General features: G+C 32.5%; 2 protein-coding genes across 4 annotated transcripts; both read right to left on the bottom strand.

Moving 5' to 3' along the window:
* Positions 1–797: 797 nt before the first annotated feature.
* On the bottom strand, positions 798–4,333 carry LOC110728175. The gene is made up of 5 exons (XM_021907831.1): positions 3,797–4,333; positions 3,614–3,658; positions 3,201–3,509; positions 2,911–3,113; positions 798–1,151 (listed from the first exon to the last, which is right to left on the bottom strand). The coding sequence occupies exons 1-5, from the start codon at positions 4,008–4,010 to the stop codon at positions 921–923; spliced, it is 1,002 nt and encodes a 333-aa protein (XP_021763523.1). The 5' UTR covers positions 4,011–4,333; the 3' UTR covers positions 798–920.
* A 5,421-nt stretch (positions 4,334–9,754) lies between these two features.
* On the bottom strand, positions 9,755–18,937 carry LOC110728174. Of its 3 annotated transcripts, XM_021907829.1 has the most exons (9): positions 17,691–18,936; positions 16,179–16,463; positions 15,297–15,422; positions 14,925–15,005; positions 14,371–14,427; positions 14,085–14,155; positions 13,862–14,007; positions 11,770–12,039; positions 9,755–10,059 (listed from the first exon to the last, which is right to left on the bottom strand). In XM_021907829.1, exons 1-5 carry the CDS (start codon positions 18,178–18,180, stop codon positions 14,399–14,401), a joined length of 1,011 nt encoding a protein of 336 aa, XP_021763521.1. In that variant the 5' UTR covers positions 18,181–18,936; the 3' UTR covers positions 9,755–10,059; positions 11,770–12,039; positions 13,862–14,007; positions 14,085–14,155; positions 14,371–14,398. The 3 variants fall into 3 exon arrangements, with proteins under 3 accessions (XP_021763521.1, XP_021763520.1, XP_021763522.1); XM_021907828.1 differs by lacking the exon at positions 9,755–10,059 and having other exon boundaries at positions 11,524–12,039; XM_021907830.1 differs by lacking the exons at positions 9,755–10,059; positions 14,085–14,155 and having other exon boundaries at positions 11,524–12,039; positions 17,691–18,937.
* Positions 18,938–19,216: the final 279 nt, after the last annotated feature.

Genomic DNA, 19,216 nt, shown 5'->3' with positions numbered 1-19,216 from the left:
AAAAGAAACCTAAAGCTGTTAAAAGGCAAACAAATATAGGGATCAATCAATAATAAGCAAGACCTAAAACAAGACAAATACAAAAACATAGGCTATAATATAATAACAAATCCATAAAAGCATAACCATAAGAATATTTGATGAAGAAAGCATAACATCTTTTTGCAATCACTAGTCTCTACATCAACAAACCAAATGTAACAGTGAAGCACGTGAAGACCTCAAATAATAGTATATGAGTATATTCCAACTTAGTAAACAACAAAAAGTGTTACATCTTTCGTTACAACAGACATACACTCATATAATTCCCCATTAATTTTTTTTTTTATGCTTTCTTTCCTTATTCTTGCTCCAATTTATCTGACCAACCTACCAAACTTTCTCAGCCTCAAAAACCGTAGAAAAATAGAGGTATATTACTATATTACATTCATTAATTTCCTCTAGGAACCATTTGTCCTGATTTATAAGTATTCCAATTATTTCAAGAAAAAACACTCGTAAGTTTTTATAAGGACTCTCCATAAATTTCTAATAAGTTTATACGTAGTATTAAAGTTAAAAAGAACATTTCAAGTTTAATATAAACTAAAACAAGTTAATAAGGTTCAAAAATAGAATATTAATGAATAAAACACATTTTTAGTCCTTCAATCAGAGTTAAGAATTAAGCATGCATGTATATATTAAATTAAACAATCAATTATACTCAGTATTATATAAATTATTCTTATTAATTAGTTTTATTTTATTTTTTATTATCAAGATCCAAATAGGAATTTGGGAGATTAGACTCATTACAAGTAACCAAGTGGATTCATTTGAATACGTAATAATATACAATGTAGCTCGAACTCGAGCTAGATTTGGTCTTACCACAAAATAAGACATGATTTATATATTCAAATATAAAGAAATTAATTAATCGAGGCTTGAATTTGTCTCTCTCTTCTCTTATTATTGATCCAAAAGCAGCTCCATGATGATGAAAATTGTAAACATCCATTAAAAGGGCAGCAGTAATAGCAGAATTTTTGCCCTTTTTCATTCTTTTTTGAATTTTTATTCTTTAATTGCCCGCTTTCTTTTGTTCTTCTTTTTGTTTCTTCTCCCTCTCTTGTTACTTTCACTTCCACCTGCATCGTGCACTTCAATAGTACAGTAAAAAAAAATAATTAGTTTCGTGCTTTTACTTTTTCTGTGCATCTTTCATATGTTACAGGCTTTTTAATGTTATTTCAAACAAATATAGTAAAAATGTAACGTTAAATATATAGATTCTTTTTAGATTATTCATTCGAATGTTTCATAAAAGTAGCCTATGATAATTGAATTAGAGAAAGGAACCCATGAATTATGAAAGTACTTTAGGGATGCTATTTACGTGTAATTTCTATCATGCATTCATGCATGCATGTGATCGATGTGCAAAAAGCCATAAATATAATACGAAATATAAGTATATGTACTACTAATAAATTTGAACCATTTTTTTTTCTTCATATATTAGTATAATACGTAATAAACATTAATTTTAAGAATCATATGTATTTGCTAAAATTTTGACCTCATAAAACATCATACATTTCATATGTTGATGAAAGACGAGAGAGATATTCACTTTACAATTATCAAGCCACTTTCCTTTTTGTTATATGGTACGTACTACGGAATAAGTTACTAGAGATCGAAGTTGAAAAGAAAATAATTCAATCAGTGTGAAACCCTCTTTTAAAGGCTCATCATATATTTGTGGGTGTTACTACCAAATCTTTTTCAAAATTGGAGAAAATGGTCCCTCCATTTTCAACAAGAAAATTAGAATACCCACTATATTATAGAGAGTGGTACCAGTAGAAAATTTAACTTCTAGTCATTGTAACCACTTATTTAAATGAGTATTTCTTATCATTACATGATGAAAAAATTTGATTTTCTTTCTTTTAATTTTCAAATTTATTATCGTACATGATTATTTGAAATAAGTGTAGCACTAGCACCACAATTCTTATATATATTCGTGCAAAACCATAGATACAATCAAGTCTTGTTTCACCTAGCTAGTGGTAAAAGTTTGGCCAATGAAATTTTACCGTTTGCTTCCCTCAATTCCTCCTCTTAGATTGGGAATTTGTGAGGTCGTGAGGGATAGTAATGAACAAAGCCATTCATCGTGAGGGATAGTAACGAACAGAGCCATTCATCTTACCTACCAACCAAATAAAATTTAGCCGCGGCATGGGATATAAACGTCATGTCTGCTGTTACCCTCGGCCTTGTAATAAGTTGGCCAAAGTATGTAGCTAGGGACCAAACATTATTAGGTCCCCATCCTATTAAGAACACTGTCCCAATGAACTACAGTATCATGAAACACACGCACCCTAAATTTGTTCATCTTGAGAAATACACCTTGAGATTTAAGGACACTTCTCCATCAAAGTATTGGCATACTGGCATGCGAGAATAATCAAGTGATTTCCTATGTCTGCCTCTTCATTTATGCCAGTTTGTTTGAGGTGCAAATTTGAAATATAATAATTATATTGCTCAACATTTTATTACTCCGTACTATAATTAGACATGCAAGCTGTTTATTTTTGTCACCAAATGTCAAAGGATATTATATTAAGTACTCAAAAGTCAAACTATCACCTTATAATACTTTTCAAATAATAATAAAAAAAAAAAATACACCTTTGATGTACTATAGTAAATTGCCTTAATATTTTATTTGTGAATGAAACTTGTGGTATTGTTAATTTGTTAAATAATATAAGTTACGCTGTAGATGAACAGATAGATCAGATGCTGGTACGCCTTAATTAAAAAGGAAAATAAGTGGCAACTAAAAATGAAAATAAATAAACAAGGTTATTACTACCTCTGTTCGTAAATAATACGTACCTCTTCCGCGGTATTCAACTTATTAATGCTAGAGCTTGAATTCTGAGTATCTTGATCTCCATCTTCAGTCTCTTCAGAATGCTTCATCTTTCTATCTTTAATTGAAGGAGTTGATGTTGGACTTGGACTACTTGAACTCCCCTCTGGAGGTGTACTTTGTGTTCCAACATCCCTTGTTCTACTTCCCATTAAATTCTTCTCTTCTTCATTAATTCAAAAACATAACTAAAATTAATTTAATAAAAACTTAGGAAATCTTTTAAGAAGAACATTATGAAAGATATAATTACCTTGTTTAAGAGATGGAATTTTAATAAGTTGTTCTTTAATCACAGGAGGTGGCTTAGAAGGGTGGTTGTTGTTGTTTGTTGTTCTTCTTGGTTGCATAGAATAAACAAGGGGTGCAGACATGGTGACTCTACTAGCCATGTTGCTTCGAAACGACCGCGCGCTTAATGTTTTAGCTGATAAACACTCCATTGGAACTTCTCCTGATAAAGGATTACATATAAACCTCTCTGCATCATTCCATTTTGAGTTTAATGCAAACCCTTCTGGTGATAAACATTCCCATACATACCCTGATTTTGCTTGTAACGCTTTTATCACCAAATAAAATTAAAATAAATCGTTAGTATGTACAAATTGAAATTAAATGTAAATAATGTATGTGATGGAAATGAAAATTATTAGATTAATGTACCTTTGAGAGCCGTGGTGAACGAGTATGTTGAAGGGTCAATTTCATCTGTGTATAGTGTACAAATTCAAAATTATGATTAGACGGTCCAATAATATATATTGTGTTAGATAGATAGTATAAACGACTCAACCTTAATGAGAGTCGTTTTAATAACGTGTTACATGAATATTAGTATGTATGTACCTTTCAAATTGTAGCCGGGGGAGGAGGCAGTGCTAGAGACGGTAAAATTGGACTTGAACGATGTCCTCGACTCCTCTCTAAAACTTCTAATATAAGAGGCGGAATACCTCCTCGAGCTCGTGTTTTCTCGACTAATTCGAGCTCGAAGGTGCCATTCTCTTAGATTGAACTCTTGCTCTTTAGGGTGTTGGGTGCCTAGAGGGGAGCCTTCCATGTATTGGGTTCAATTTACTTTGTTTTTGTGTTAGTTTCTTTGTATGTGAGAAATGACTTGAAGTAGAAAAATGAGAGAAAATGTAGTGTATGTTTTTTGTTATGAGAATTCTCCTCCTTTTAACTATTGTCCAGCTACTAAAAGGCGGTATTTTTCCTATGGGAAATTGAGTTCAAAAAATATTGGTCCTGAAAGTGACATTTATGAGAATGATATTTAATTATTTATTGATGTATATGTACTTCGTAAATATAGTAATCTCTTCATTTTATTTTTTATTTTTTTTATCTATTGTTTCATTTTTTTACCGTGCATGTTTGTCAATGTATAATTTTGATCATTAATATAATTAATCATTAATTAATAATATTATTATAAAAAGTCGATAATTTTGAAGTTATATAGGAGTATTAATTAAGACGAATTTACAAGATTCAACATGACTATGTTGTTATATATAACAAATGAGATCAAAGAGAAGCTAAGTAGATACGTAAATAGTGTCAAAAATCAATACGAGTATTGTACATAGTAACGCTTCACCCACATCGCCCACATCGGCCACGGCCCACATGCAATATTGTTGTCATGCAATGAGCCGGCCTAAAGTTGTAAGTTTGTAACACAATATACTCGGTTTTGTTACGGATATGCCTATATTCATACATAGACATCTAGTAGCAGCTAGCTTGTAATAATTCAGATTTGTCTATTTGGCTTTGTTTCTTAGAAATTTAGAATAACATAATACAAGTAACAGAGTTGCATTCAATCTAATAACTATTCAAGTGTCAAATTTATATCTTATCTTGTTATAAGGTGGGCTATTGTGTTACCTGCCCTTCTAACATGATAAGAAATAAAAGCATTAAAACACGTATATAACATGCTAATAGCAATTAGTTTAATTTATTACTTCTCCATAACAATTTTGACTATTTGTCGACTAAATATGTGATGAGGAGTGTGAGCTATATCGGATAAGAATTCATCATTATTTCACTAAATTTAAAAATAATGTAGGAAGTACTAATAATTTAATATCAATGGCATGTATATAGTACATGATCATATTCTGTATAAATATTTTGGCCAATACAACGTCATGAAAAGATTGTTGTAGACATGATTTGATATTATATATTGTCGTGATGGTTTATTTGATCTAATAACTATACTATACCTTTAATTACTATCATGCATGAACAAACTTGCACGTACAACATGTTCATTCTTTGTGTAAGCAAACAAAAAATGAACCTTCTCAAACTTAAATTATTATAATGTACTAGAACTTGTACATTACGAATAATTATCTTGGTTAATTAAATACACGAAAAGATTTGAAATTTAAGCTGGTGGAGCCTTGTTTTCTAGATAGATTGATGATAACTCTTTTTCTGTTATCAATTTTAGGTGAAGCAATAATATTCACCAACTGTTGTAAATTTATAATGCATTAGTTAGGAATAAATAGCATTAAAAAAAGTAACGTCAAATGATTATAACATCTCATATATTCGTATCTTATTAAAGGGATGTGTATAGTGTTGCGCGAATAGAGAGTTCGTACTAATCATGTTATATTACGCAGACGTGGACCAACCCTTATGTGTTATATCCACACATAATAAGACATAAAATTAGGATTTAAGCTACAAAATTTTTGAGGTGAGTATTGATGAATTGAAAAGCATCTTTAACTAGTATTTGATATGGTAGGTTATTCATTTATTTTTAAGAAAATTGATATATAGTCCTGGATGTAAACTCTCATACTTTTATGGTATATATACGAACTTGCAATAATCTTATGACACGTAATGTTAGAAATGGAATATAGCACATTTACGAATAACTTGATAAGTATCACTTATTTAAAAATTCAATAACCTGACTTATTACTCTTAGGAGTTGTCAGATAGACCCAAATAAACTTGCTAGCTACGCTTACAATTTTTTTTGGCCTAAACTTATTGATAAAGTATACATTTTTGAAACTTCAACTATAAACTTAACATTATATCAGAACCAACGTGACAAAAAAATCACAATAGAAAAGCTATATATTGTCGATCTTCACTAAACATAGTGTACAATCTTTAATTCATGCAGCTAACCCTATTCTACCATGATTTAAAGTTTGAGCTTTGGCATTGTTGTTGTTTCATTAGCTTAATTAGTGATATTTTATAAAAATATTTTATCTCTTCTCAGTTGGATAAGAGGAAATTTAATTTATGTACTTGATAAGCTTAGAGCATGACACGTGGAAAATAAAATTTAAAATATAAGCTCCAATGAAATTATCCCTTGCAATATGTATCATCAGCATTATTTAATGTAGGGTAGTTTTCAAAATCATGGGAAAAAAAGTTGTAAAATTTGCCAAAAATATATAACGTGGCCAAGTGGATGCATCATGTGATTGTCATCATCATGATAGTGAAATATGGGTGGTTGATACTCGATTATGTTGGAGGATCAAAAGATCTGGACCGTTGAATTTTGTTCTATGTATTTTTTAATTTACATGCAATGTAAATTTCAGTGAAATTAAAAACTTTACTCTAAAAAAGAAATAAAGGAGGGATTTCTGAAATTTATGTACCGCAGGCTATTTTACTGCCTTCATTCAATCTGGAAAGGCTTTTTCTATGATTTCTGACTCACCTATTATTATTGATTATTTTGATATGATTTTCATGCATCCATGCATGCAAGATTTATCATTTGTCATTTATCATAAGTACTAATTAATCTAGTCTTAATAATGAATCATTTGATCAAATGGAGGGTTAATTGTAACAGGTAATTAAACGTGTGTATGTATGATATAACGAAACACATATACTATTTGAGAAAATGAAGGTCTAAAGATGGAGCAAGCACCAATTTATAACCTTGATAAACAAATTTTAAATGGCATTTTCGTAAATAAGTTGCATTGAAAATTGTGTTTTGATTAAAAAAATATATTTTTACTATTTGTGGGCCACTATGACAAGTTGGACAGATTTTTGGAGTTAACACCGTTGACTCACCGTTTGCTACTATTCATCTTTTTCTTCCTCCCACCTTCTTCTTCTTCATGTTTATCTTCTTCCTCTTGTTCATATTTTTTCTTCCCACCCACCTTAATCTTCTTCCTCCAATCTCTGCTCACTTTCACCTCCTCTTCCAAGTCCGTTTGACACCATTTTCCCGGGGAAATTAAACGAAAACTCTATTAACAAAAAGAGAAATTAATGACATGGTTAACCCTAAAGGATAGCTGAGTTTTCCTTCCTCTATTAAATTTGACTTCGAACCACCATTTTCGACGACAAAGCTGCCGGAATTAAACGAAAACCAAAATAACAAAATGAAAATAACGAACATGGTTAACCCTAGAGGGTAGGTAAGTTTTTCTTCCTCCATAGATGTCACTTATTCGAGTCATAGTGAGAATGGTATTTTCCACCATCGAAATTGAAGGTTGGATGAGGAGAGAGAAAACAACAAAAGATTGAAGGAGGAGAGAGAAAATAAAAAAATACCAAAAGGTTGACCAACAGTTAACCAAAAATTAGATGTAGTTTACATAAACACCCTTTGATAAACAATTTTTATTTATCACGGGTATAAACTTGTTTTTTCTCCTTAAGATGTGGTGTATGACATTATATGTATAGCACTAAAAAGATCTTGTGGCATGTCATATGTGGATGAATTTGTTAATCTATAATTTCACGTGTGATAAGCTACTGATAACTATATACCCTAATATAATTGAGTTATTTTCACAATATCACCTAAATATTTCAAATTTTGTAAAGAAAACTAAGGAACCGATTTTGCTACTTCACTATCATATTCCTATACTATTAGTGATCCCAAGATTATGTAGAAAAGGTTTTTTTGGGGGTATTTGCTAATAAAAGAGAGATTATGATTTTCAAAAATATAGAAGACCCATTAATAATGTGGCTTTTACACGTCCTATGCAAAAAATTGAATATTCTTTACTATAAAATTACAAAAACACATAATAGTTATCATCACGAACTCATAAACTAATATTTAATTAATAAGCATCGATCACAAAAAACATATATTTCGTATAACATTATTAACAAATAACAAGGAAGAATGTATGGGTATCATGACAATTTAGGTTTCATGAAATCATACAAATGTTCCAAAGAAGACACAACACATTCCAAATATAGACAAATTTAATCATAAAATCTATTTGCAATAAAAAAAAGGGAAAAACAAGTTATTTTTTAATTGAATAAGGCTTATTATAATTTTAAATTTTTTGATAATTGACGAATGTATTCCACACATTTTAATAAAAGTTTCAGTTATAATCTTAATTAATTGGTATTAACAAATACCCCATGATTTTTTTATTATAATTTTTTTTCAATAAACCCATTACTAATCTAATTTCTAATTTATGATTCATATATAGTTCAAATAAAAAAAAGAAATTCCCGCTTAATTTTTTCTAGGTTAGGATGATGAAGGATGAGATCGAGAGAGAAAAAGATCGGGAAAGAATAAGAAGAATGAATAATATCCACACAAGAACAAGTAGTATAAGAAATTGGTCCATCCCTAAATGAAAAAGATGTCTAATGGAGAGGCTCAATCAAATAGGCCATTAGATGGACCCAATAATCACCATATCCAGATTGGAGTTAAGTTATTAAGAGTGACATCCTTTTCATTACCAAGGATTCTCATGCAATCTGTCCCCATTACCTATCTTTATGGATTACTATTCTAGATTCCACCCTATTGTTTATGGAGGGGACCTCTTTATAAGCAATGTGTAATTCAAGGCCTTCCCCTTTGAACAAAAACTTGCTATTACAAATCCAGCATCATTTCTCTATCTAGATATGACCCATTACTAGTCGCTAATGTCTCGATCTTCTCGTGTTTTTTTTTTTCAAACTTTTATTCAATCGATTATCTTGCTATACTCTTCTTTTTTTAGCAGACGATTTTTTATGATGATTCATGTTAGCTGATCCCAACATTTTAGGATTAAATCTTTGTTGTTATACTCAACGTGTATGCTATAAACTCGAGCATATCTTTAATCAATGTTGAAGTTTTTTTAATACACCAATCTTGGCTGTCACTATGTTTTCCCATGAAAATCACACGTACAACTTAAGCGACTACACATGTAAAAGGCACTAGGAAAAAAATTGTAGATGTCAACCAAGTCAGTTAAAATCTAAGAGGTTGTCAACCAAGATCTAGAATCGATTCTCGAATAACATCATAGACAACAGAGTACTATGCTACTCACATTTCATAAATGATGTTAAAGAAAACCTTAGGAATCGGAGGGTAAGTTTTGAAAATACAGGCATGAGAATGTTCATGTCACTTCACCAAATGCTAATAATGTTGTGCTAGTAGTATACGTAGGTAAATTTTACTGAAAAATTGTCAGACCATTTGTTTTCATACTCTCAAACTCCTCAAAGCACAGAAGTAGTCTTTTCTCATATAATCAATAGTTAAACCTCTCTACCCAAATTCACTATACACTACGGAGTATATGTCTAATGTCTACACACAGGTTATAGAATACACTATACACCCAGATTTATCATGTGCATGGTGATCTACAACTGTCTAGTTCACGAAAAATTGAGGACATAATAGTGAGTATTAAGTTAATCCATAATTTAAAAGTTTAAAGTTTCTCAAATGATGTTGATAAACCTTATCTCTTCAAAAATTTACAATTTGAGTCTTAGAAGTTTCGCAGCTTTTACATAAGGAAAAAAACAAGCAGAAATAAAAACTCCAAATTCCTGAACGAGCTCCCAGTCCTAAAGCCCACACTAACAGAAACATATGACCAACTGTGGTTCATGACTTACAGTTACTTTATGTCAAGGTCAGATCAGACGACGGTCGGAAAGAACGATACTGGAACAAGCTGTGTGCAGAGATTGATTCCCGAACCCAAGAATAGCAAACCGCAAAAAGTGGCAGATTATGCATACTGATCAGTTTAGTTTATGGCTCATAAGTTCTGTTCAAGAAAAGATGTAGGTAAGCTGAGTTTAATGGTAATAAGTTCAGATAACTAAATTTCTCGGTTCAAGGCTAGTAAGTTCAAATAAGTTCAGTTCTTCAACTAAGTTCGGATTTCAGGTGCACCTAAAGCTAGATCCTATTCAGATAAATTCAGAGATATCTGATACAAAATTAACAGCTGAAGTTTAATTAAGGCATCAGTTAACAACAAAGGAGAACTAGTGTATATCCCTACAAGGCACAAGCAAGAGCAGTTTACTGTTACAAAGATGCAACATACTACTAGTGTATATCCCAAAAACACACAAGCAAGTGCAAGAATTCACGCAGTATAGTATGACCGTAGCACTCAGTCAGATTTTGCAGAAGAAACAAAGTCTATTCAAAGTATAACAACAGTGTCATAAAAATTTACTACAATGCTAATTAATATTATGTATCATATTTACGAATCAGCAATTAGAAATTAGCTGAACTATCGACCCAGGTACTTCAATCTATACTCTTAAGACAAAAGGCAATTAGCGCATAATGCACATTCAGGTACTTCAATCTATACTCTTAAGGCAATAAGCAGTAATCTAGAACAATCAATTCAGGTATTTCAGGGAATGTGGTAACTCAAAACATTAGTTCTAGCGCATAATGCACATTCATAAATAGTAAACTTATCAAACTGTCCAATATATGTGCATACTTGTGTGATTGTGTCATTGTTTGCACACCAGTTCCATGGACATTCTTGAAGATGGTCATCAAGAACACTAAAGTAAAAATTTGACAAACTAGAGACAAGACATTTGAATAGAACAGGAGAAAAGAAGTTCGAAATTGAATAGCAACAATATTTCAAAATTCAGTTTTTAAATATCTTCAATCATACGACAGTAGAGCATGAAGAAATCCCAAGATTTTCATCTAACAAGTAACAACATGTCTCATATGTATAACGTGATACGGAGTAATAAATTTTTACATCAAACATCTTATTTTGGGGAGAACTTTGTTGGGCATGCAGAAAACCAGTAGAGAGCATGGAATTGCACGACAGAGAGACAAAAGCCTTCATGTCTTCACATCTTTTAACTTATCAAACATTCTGGTTGCTAGACCAAGGAGTAAAGAAGCTATAGCCAAAAGACATTGAGTGGTCATACATTAACGTTGCTTGTTAATGGATTGAAAGAAAGAGGAAAAATAGATACATTTTTACTTGGCTTGCCTATCATAGTCCCAGGCTTCTGTATGCCTAACCGATGAACCCTAACCGATTCAGTCACACACAAGGACGCATGAATAAACCTTCATATTGATAATCACACAAAAGCATAATATAAACTTTCACAGGCTCGCATGATCACACACAAGGACACATGATGGATTCATCTTGATCTGGGCGTACAATAAAAATTTGCAGTCAGTTTCCATATGCATTCCCTATCAAGCACAGGCTACTCTATAAAGTAATCTTTCTGATGCAATATATAGAAAAAATTATGCCCAAATTTGAATAAAACATTAATGTACCAAAGAGCATTAGAGAATCAAGATGACAATCCAATACAACTAAAACAAGTATGAAGCTTTGTTTCAGGTGTAGCACAAATAAGGAGTCCCCAAATACAAAGGGAGGCAAGATACAAACCTCCACTACTAAAAATTGGTTCAACTATAGATCTGGAGCTTCATCTAAATTAAGGAGTACCTTGAAGCAATTGCCAGCAACAGGCTACAAAGCCCCATACTTCTACTTCAACGACAAGCCGACAGATGTGAAGTATTTACCAACAGGTGTTCATTGGCATTTGGCAGTAGGCAAGCCTTTCCTTTCTTCTCCACGAGCCTTGTGTAGTACATTAATTTCCAGAAGCAGATGCACACACATCTGATCACAGGAATAAGGGCTCAGTATGTGGAAAGAATTAGAATCTGCTCCATTTCCAGGCATCCAACTGATCACCAGATAATCTTTCCCCTGAAAAGCATGGCACACGAATGTTTAGGAAAAATAACATAAGTAATCTAAACAAAATATAGGCAACAATTTATGAAAAATTTAATCACTTCTCCATATTGACAGCTTTCATAGTAAGCCACTAAGCCTCCCGTGCAAATTCATTCTCTGAAAGTATTTAACACTTTGTTTGGATAGCAAAATAGATGGAAAGGGAGGGGGGAGGTGGGGCTCCATTGGATGGTGTGAATTAATGAGGAAGGGAAAATGGATCTTATATCTCTCTCCCCTCACCTCCCCCAACCCCTTATCCAAACAAGGGAATTTGTTCCCCTCCATTTCTCTCTATTTCCTCTTATCCAAAAAAGTGTAAGCTGCTAAACGCTAAGTGCCTAAAGGCACCAAGCAAATTAAAAAAGTGTAAGCACCCACTTTTCCACAAATCAAACCAACAACAAATCTTATGTGAACTTCATCTCCTTGTTAAATTTTTAAATAATAGTCTCCTCCAAAGCACCATTCTTAATTTCTTAGCATCCATTAAAAAATAAAAAAATTAAAAAAAAAAAAAAAAAGACAAAATTCATGATATGAAAAAATCATGTCAACAGGAAAGTATGAATAAATAAATACTGATGGTTCACAGGTCATTTGGTGCAAGGTCATAATTATTTGGGTGCAATTTTTTTCCTTGGGATGCTCAATGTGAAGTAGAAATGCATCTTCCTTACAAAATACAATGTCTTTCTTTATTGATCTTAACTAACTAACTTCAATACCTTTTGGTAGTAATATGTAGAATAAAAAATCATTGAAGAATAGGTTACCATATACATTTGAATAAAATATCAATTCCTCCGTTCCATTAAAATTTTCCAGTTTACTATACATGGTGAGATTCTTACCTACACCTGAAATCACACAGAGGTAGGTGCACCCTTTTTTTTAATGGCTCATTTGAAGATATTGAAATGAGACGGAAAATTACCTAGAGTGCACCCAAGTGTATAGTGTATATAAGAATTATCACAATTCATGTGGTCAAAAATATAAAACTTTGATCGCCTTGCTTAGGGTGAATTATATAAGACAAATTATCATGTGGAATCATGTTGCAATTATTTAAATGTACATTTTCTTTATATTTTTTTTTTTAAAAAAAAAAATAAATAAATGTATATTTTCATAACATCATAACTTCATTATTTTTATTTTTATTTGTATGGAGCTAAAGATATTTATGATCCAAGTTACACATTGGAGATGGCAAGTAATATGGAAGTGGAAACCGAAACACCTTTACGAAACAGAATGATTATGTAATTACTCACTAATTATTAGCACTTGACCTAATTTAAGATCTTGTGCCAGAAGGGCTATAAATAAGCCTGCATATCACTCATCGAAGATCCGCAGGCTTTTACAGGAAAATTAAAAGGAGTGGTAAATTCCAAATGAATAATGATATGACTGATACCAACAGAAAATGGGTGCAGCAAACAAAAAATACCACCAAAATTTTCTAACTTTAAAAAAGCAACCAGAAAAGGACAAAATAAGCTATAGTATCCATTATCCAGCATTTATGGACATTATGGCATCTAAGTCCCTGATACAGTTATACGTCCATTCTCATATGATATGTTTATCAAAACTCTACAACGGTTGCAAATTTGGATATTTTAAGTTCAATCACCCCTACCCTTTTACAGCTGTAGTGCTTTCACCCCTACACTTTTACAGCTGTAGTGCTTTACCATCAGTTCCACTGGCTACTAATTGTCTAATTCCAAGCAAAAAAATAACCAACATGGAAAACAAGCAGAACAGATAGTCCAAATACCTGAACTAGCTTCCAGTCCTGAAGGCCACACTAGCAGAAAGATATGACAACTGTAGCTCGTAACTTCTGTAACTTTAAGTCAAGGTCAGATGCTCAGATCAGAGGTTTGTAAAGGATACTGGAACAAACAGTGCATTGATTGATTCCTGAAACAAGTATAACATAAGAATAGCCAAAAGACAAAAGTGAGAGAATATATGAACTATTAGAATCGACAACTTACAGTCTAAACAGAAAGTTATTGTGGAGCCCATTACTCAAAAGACTTGATATTTGACCATGTAGAAAAATTTCCTACAAAAAAAAAAAAAAAAAAAAAAAAAAAAAAAAAAATAATTAATTCACGTAGTGGTGTCATAAATTACTGAAGAAACTACTTTCAACCACCCCCGTCCTGTGAAAGATAGAGAGAGGAAACAAGATTGAAAAAAATAAAGCAAGTACATCCATACCCAAAAGAGAAAGAAACCCCTTATTAACCCGAGAAATATGATACTTAGATGGCTTACCATCACAAAAAAGACGCCATAAGAAACTTCACGAAATTCCATAAGCACAGACGCTATCTGATAAAGTGAAAATTACAAAAGTACTTGTGAATAAGCCTCCTCTCAAATCTCATATACCACCTTGGTAAAAAAAAAATCGATAACACCTTGAAATAAGGGATAAGTAAACATCTGTTTTATTCGTAAGGACTGTGCATATACCATTCACATAAATACCATCCATTCCAACAGAACCTAACCATGTTTACGAGTGAGTAAATCAGAAAAAATCATCTTTTATGGATGAATTGAGTACCAATACTACTTAAACCTATATACAACTACAGTGACTAAGAAGTAAACACCATGATAACAAGAGGAGCAAGCAAATTATATAGCAAATTATTTGCGTGCGTTGATTGCTGGTTAACCACATAATAAATTAAGTTCCTTCAAAAAATCTAGCATGAGTTGGTGCATAAAAAAGATATTGCATAATTTCTGAGAATAGATTACATATAGTCACATTTTCATTCACCAAAATGAAAGTATTTCAATTGCTATGCCAAATTTACCTTGACCAAGGACCAAGACTCTGTTTGCAGCCAAGGGCACCATATCCTGAACGCTCTCACTTGTAAATATCACTTGGGTAACTAGCAGATTGAGAATGTTAGAATGAATTATTTTTAAAAAAAAATCTACAATATTTTCTTTTCTATCACTTGCCTTTGTTGGAGTACATGGGAAAACATATCTCCACCAATCATTAAAACTTTACGAGATCATAATACTTATGGAGCATAATTAGGTAAATCCTAAAAATCAAGGCCAATATGAAAAGAGATTCACAACAAAAGCATCATCCATTCATCCGTAGTAGGAGTAAATATCTTTCCTTTCCCCACGCCATAAATTAAAAGATAAATTGGTGGCATTGTGCAAACCTGAACTTTGAATGAACTCTCCTTCATTATTGCTCTTGTCATTTTCCTCTTCTGTGGTATCTGAATTAGGTATAACCATCACGTGCACAGAATTAAGTCCATCAGACATCCAAAGATAGTGAGAATCTGCACGATCATATATAAAGCACAACTTTCAGTTGAATTAAAAAAAGGTGTAAATGTCATCCTAATTGAATTGGGAACTAGCACTCTGCATCATGTCACCATCAAATAGTGTTGCTATCACAATATCACCAATTCACCATAAACACTTTTTAAAACAGATGCCATTGCTTTAGATCGAAGGTCACATGTAACTATTAATTGTAACCCATACTAGGGCCTTTTTTAAACACCTTACAAAACAAATTCGGTTAAGTTAAGATAAATTCATATTACACGCATAATCGATTCAGATAAGTTCATTTAGGGGTAATAATTTCCAAGCAGAGCTTTAAACTCAATTGAGTCAATTCACAGGTAAAGAAAAGTTCAGTTTAGAGCTTAAAAGTTCGGGATTTTAAGTTTAAAAAGATGCACCTAAGGCTATATTATGTTAAAATGGAGATATCTCATGTATTGGCAGTGCAGTAAGACAAAGAAGATTATGACATTACATACAGTATATTGCTATAAATTTATTAAACCCTCCAATTTTTCCTACTTAAATAAATGATTGAAATCATTTATAAAATACAAGTTTCAGAGTTCTCCTTATCAAAATCTAAGATAAATTCATAATATCCTTCTTACCTTCTTCCTTTTCATATTTTCCTATCTTTTAAAAATTCCTTGTCTGAGGGTGAGGATGGAGACTTTAGAAAGATCATGTGAAAAATTCTAAACAACAAACAAGCGTAAAGAAGTAGAAGGGAAGCCCACCAGCAGATGCATCAGGAAAAGCAGCCAAATGCTGAACTTGGATAGTACAAGTTAACTGTCTCATTCGAGAAGAGCCAGAGTTTGACACATGAAGTACGTGCACAACTCCATTTGAATCCAGAATCAGAAACTTCTCCTTTGAAATAGCTTGGATAGAAATTGCCTTTGTTTTCTTACATGGCGTCAATTTGAAATTAACCCCTTCAAGGACATAATCATTGAACAAAAAAAACTGCATTCCCCATTCACCAGAGTCTTGACGAAATTTTAAAGACCTCAGCTTCACTGGAGTTACAGAACAACATCAGCTGCTGTAGCCAATGGCACCATTAAGACTTTCAACATTTAATTTTCAACAATAAAACTCTTAAGATATTTCCATGAAGATCAAGATTGTAGCAATTGTAGATGACAAGGACATAAAATTTTCATCGGCATGTTAGTACGTAGTGCTTGTTTGAAAGCTCAATCTCATGATGAAATTAAAACAAGAAAAGGCGGCTGGCAGCACTAATCAGAGAAATATAAGGTAATAATAAATTAAAAAAAGGTAACAAAGTAAAGAAATCTAAAACAAAAACACATGCAGATGAGATACCAATAAGCAGAGACACAAAGCACAGAAGCTTAGAGGATACAACGGGCATCTAGTTTGGAGAATGAAGCTATAATATTGAAGAACGGAGAATAACTGCTTTAGCAGATCGCTATTGAACATACAGGTAGCATGCACGCTCATTTGACCACATCAAGAAGAGTGGTTAATTTGCATCATGTATATAAGGTACCACAGCTAGATTTCAGTCATAACTCATAAGCCTCAACGTATTAATGAAGAGATCACATTACATAAGTTAATTTGATTCCACCCTAACACACAACCAATCAAGCCTTTTCCTCAAATAAGTTTTAAAAGTTCTGGTCTCAATAACCACTTCATTGGCTCAAACGAAACATAGAATTGTCATAAATTGGTGGATATTGCCAATTTTTGCAAATCAATCAGAATGGATGCTGAATAAATTAACTGTTTGTCACGGTGATACAGAAAATTCATTAACGGAAGTTCAAAATAAAGTGTCACTGCGGGGCATGGATGACAACTAAGCATCAGTCAACATAATAGGTATACATTCCAAGTTGCCAACAAGGCACAACCAAACAAGCAAGAGTAACTGATCATGCAAGCATTTACACAATATCTCATCATAGCAACAGCAAAGATTCGGAAAGAAGTAACAATCTTCAAATAATAATACCAATTTAATCACATGTGCCATCAATATCATTACAGTTATAATTGATTTCCCTTGAGCATTACTATTCACGTTAACTAACTAAGCAATAAGCTAAAAATCCATTCAGACACGAGTTCTTTTTAAGATAACCAAACTCTACCAGTTAAACAATAAGCAATTTGCTAAATGATCAATATCTTTCTAAATTTAAAATGCACATCCATAACAAAATTCACCGCATCAACCAATAAATGTTGCATGATTGTATACCCACCAGTTCCATCAGCATATGAACTTGAGGATACACCATCAAGAACGCTATTGCCATAACCATTAGGCAACACCTTAGATAAACTCGAATTCCCAATGCTCTTATCAATCTCATAGCTCTCATGAACAAGCTTCATATCCCCATTCGGCACATTGAAATTCTGCCCCTCGGCTTTCACAATAATCTCCCGTTCCTCAGCATTTGAATTCTCACCCTTCCCTCTCGCTACTCTCAATCTCCTTTTACTCCCAACCCTCCCTTTCACTAATACACGCAATGGAAAAACCCTAACCCCTCTCATCTCCCCCAAGATCAAAAAACCAAACGAAAGGGAAATCGACGAAATTGGCAACCTACAATCAATCACAGCACACTTCACTAACCTCAAACTACTCCCATCCCCAATCAATTTCACCCCAAAAACCCATACTTTACCCCCTGAAGCCGAGTACAACGCCAAATAATTAATCGACCCAGAAATCATAACCTTCATCCCATGACTTACATCCACAATTACACCCAATTTCCTATCAAAATTAACCCCATTTTGACTACAAACAACCTGAGGTACATTCACAAATTTCCCATCAAAACCCAAGAAATAAAATCTCAAAACAACCCTAGACCCACCATTGTAGGGCCCAGCAGTAACGAAAACAACCCTTTTATCATCTTCTGGTAAAACCCCATCAACAATTTTAGGGTTAGGGTTAGAAGTAAGGGGCACAAAACAAGCAGAAGAAGAAGGAGGGGGAACTAGGGTTTGAGGAGGGGTAAATTGGAAATTGAAAAGGGGGAAAACGAAGGGAAGAGAGAGAAAGTAGAGTCAGAATGCATCAAAGCTAAAGAAAGAGAATTGGGGTCGTAAAGAAAAGAAGTAACCTTAGGAGAGGAGAGAGAAAGGTACGGAAGGCTGAACTTGCGAGCTTCTACTGCAACAACCATTGATTTGATCAAGTTTTCTTGCAGAAGTTCAGAGGAAGAAGATGAAGAAGGAAATTGAACATTGTTTTGACATAATATTTTAATTTGTTGATGATCTGAAAAAACAAAGAGAGAAAGTCTTGTCGTTAATCCAAGAACACAATGTTTCTATACAAAGTGAGATTTTGAATTGTAGAGTTTTGACTGTAGTCAAACTTTTTCTTTAGGAATTCGTTGATTTTGTTTTAATCTTCATCATTAAGGCAAGTGCCAAGTGGATTGTGATTATTGGTGTAGTATTTTTACAAGCAATTTATGTATGTAAAGGCCTGTTTTAAAGTCATTTTTTGTTTTCAGTTTTTAATTTATTTATTTTTTTAAACAAAAAACCAAAAACAAAAAAAAAAATATTTTCACCTTTTTATTGTCAGATTTCAAAATTATCATGATTTTAATAAGTTTGACTAATTTTTAATTCATTATATGATACGAAGTATATATCATATGATTTTGAAAAACAAAAAACCAAACGACAGAAAATCACAACGATGTCAAAGGAACCGTAAATTATTAGTTTTATCTAAGAATTATGAGTGGACAATTTT

Source organism: Chenopodium quinoa, unplaced genomic scaffold (genome assembly GCF_001683475.1).
Source record: "Chenopodium quinoa cultivar QQ74 unplaced genomic scaffold, ASM168347v1, whole genome shotgun sequence".
In the NCBI taxonomy this organism is placed as follows: Eukaryota; Viridiplantae; Streptophyta; class Magnoliopsida; order Caryophyllales; family Amaranthaceae; genus Chenopodium; species Chenopodium quinoa.
This window is presented reverse-complemented; position numbering and strand designations above follow the sequence as displayed.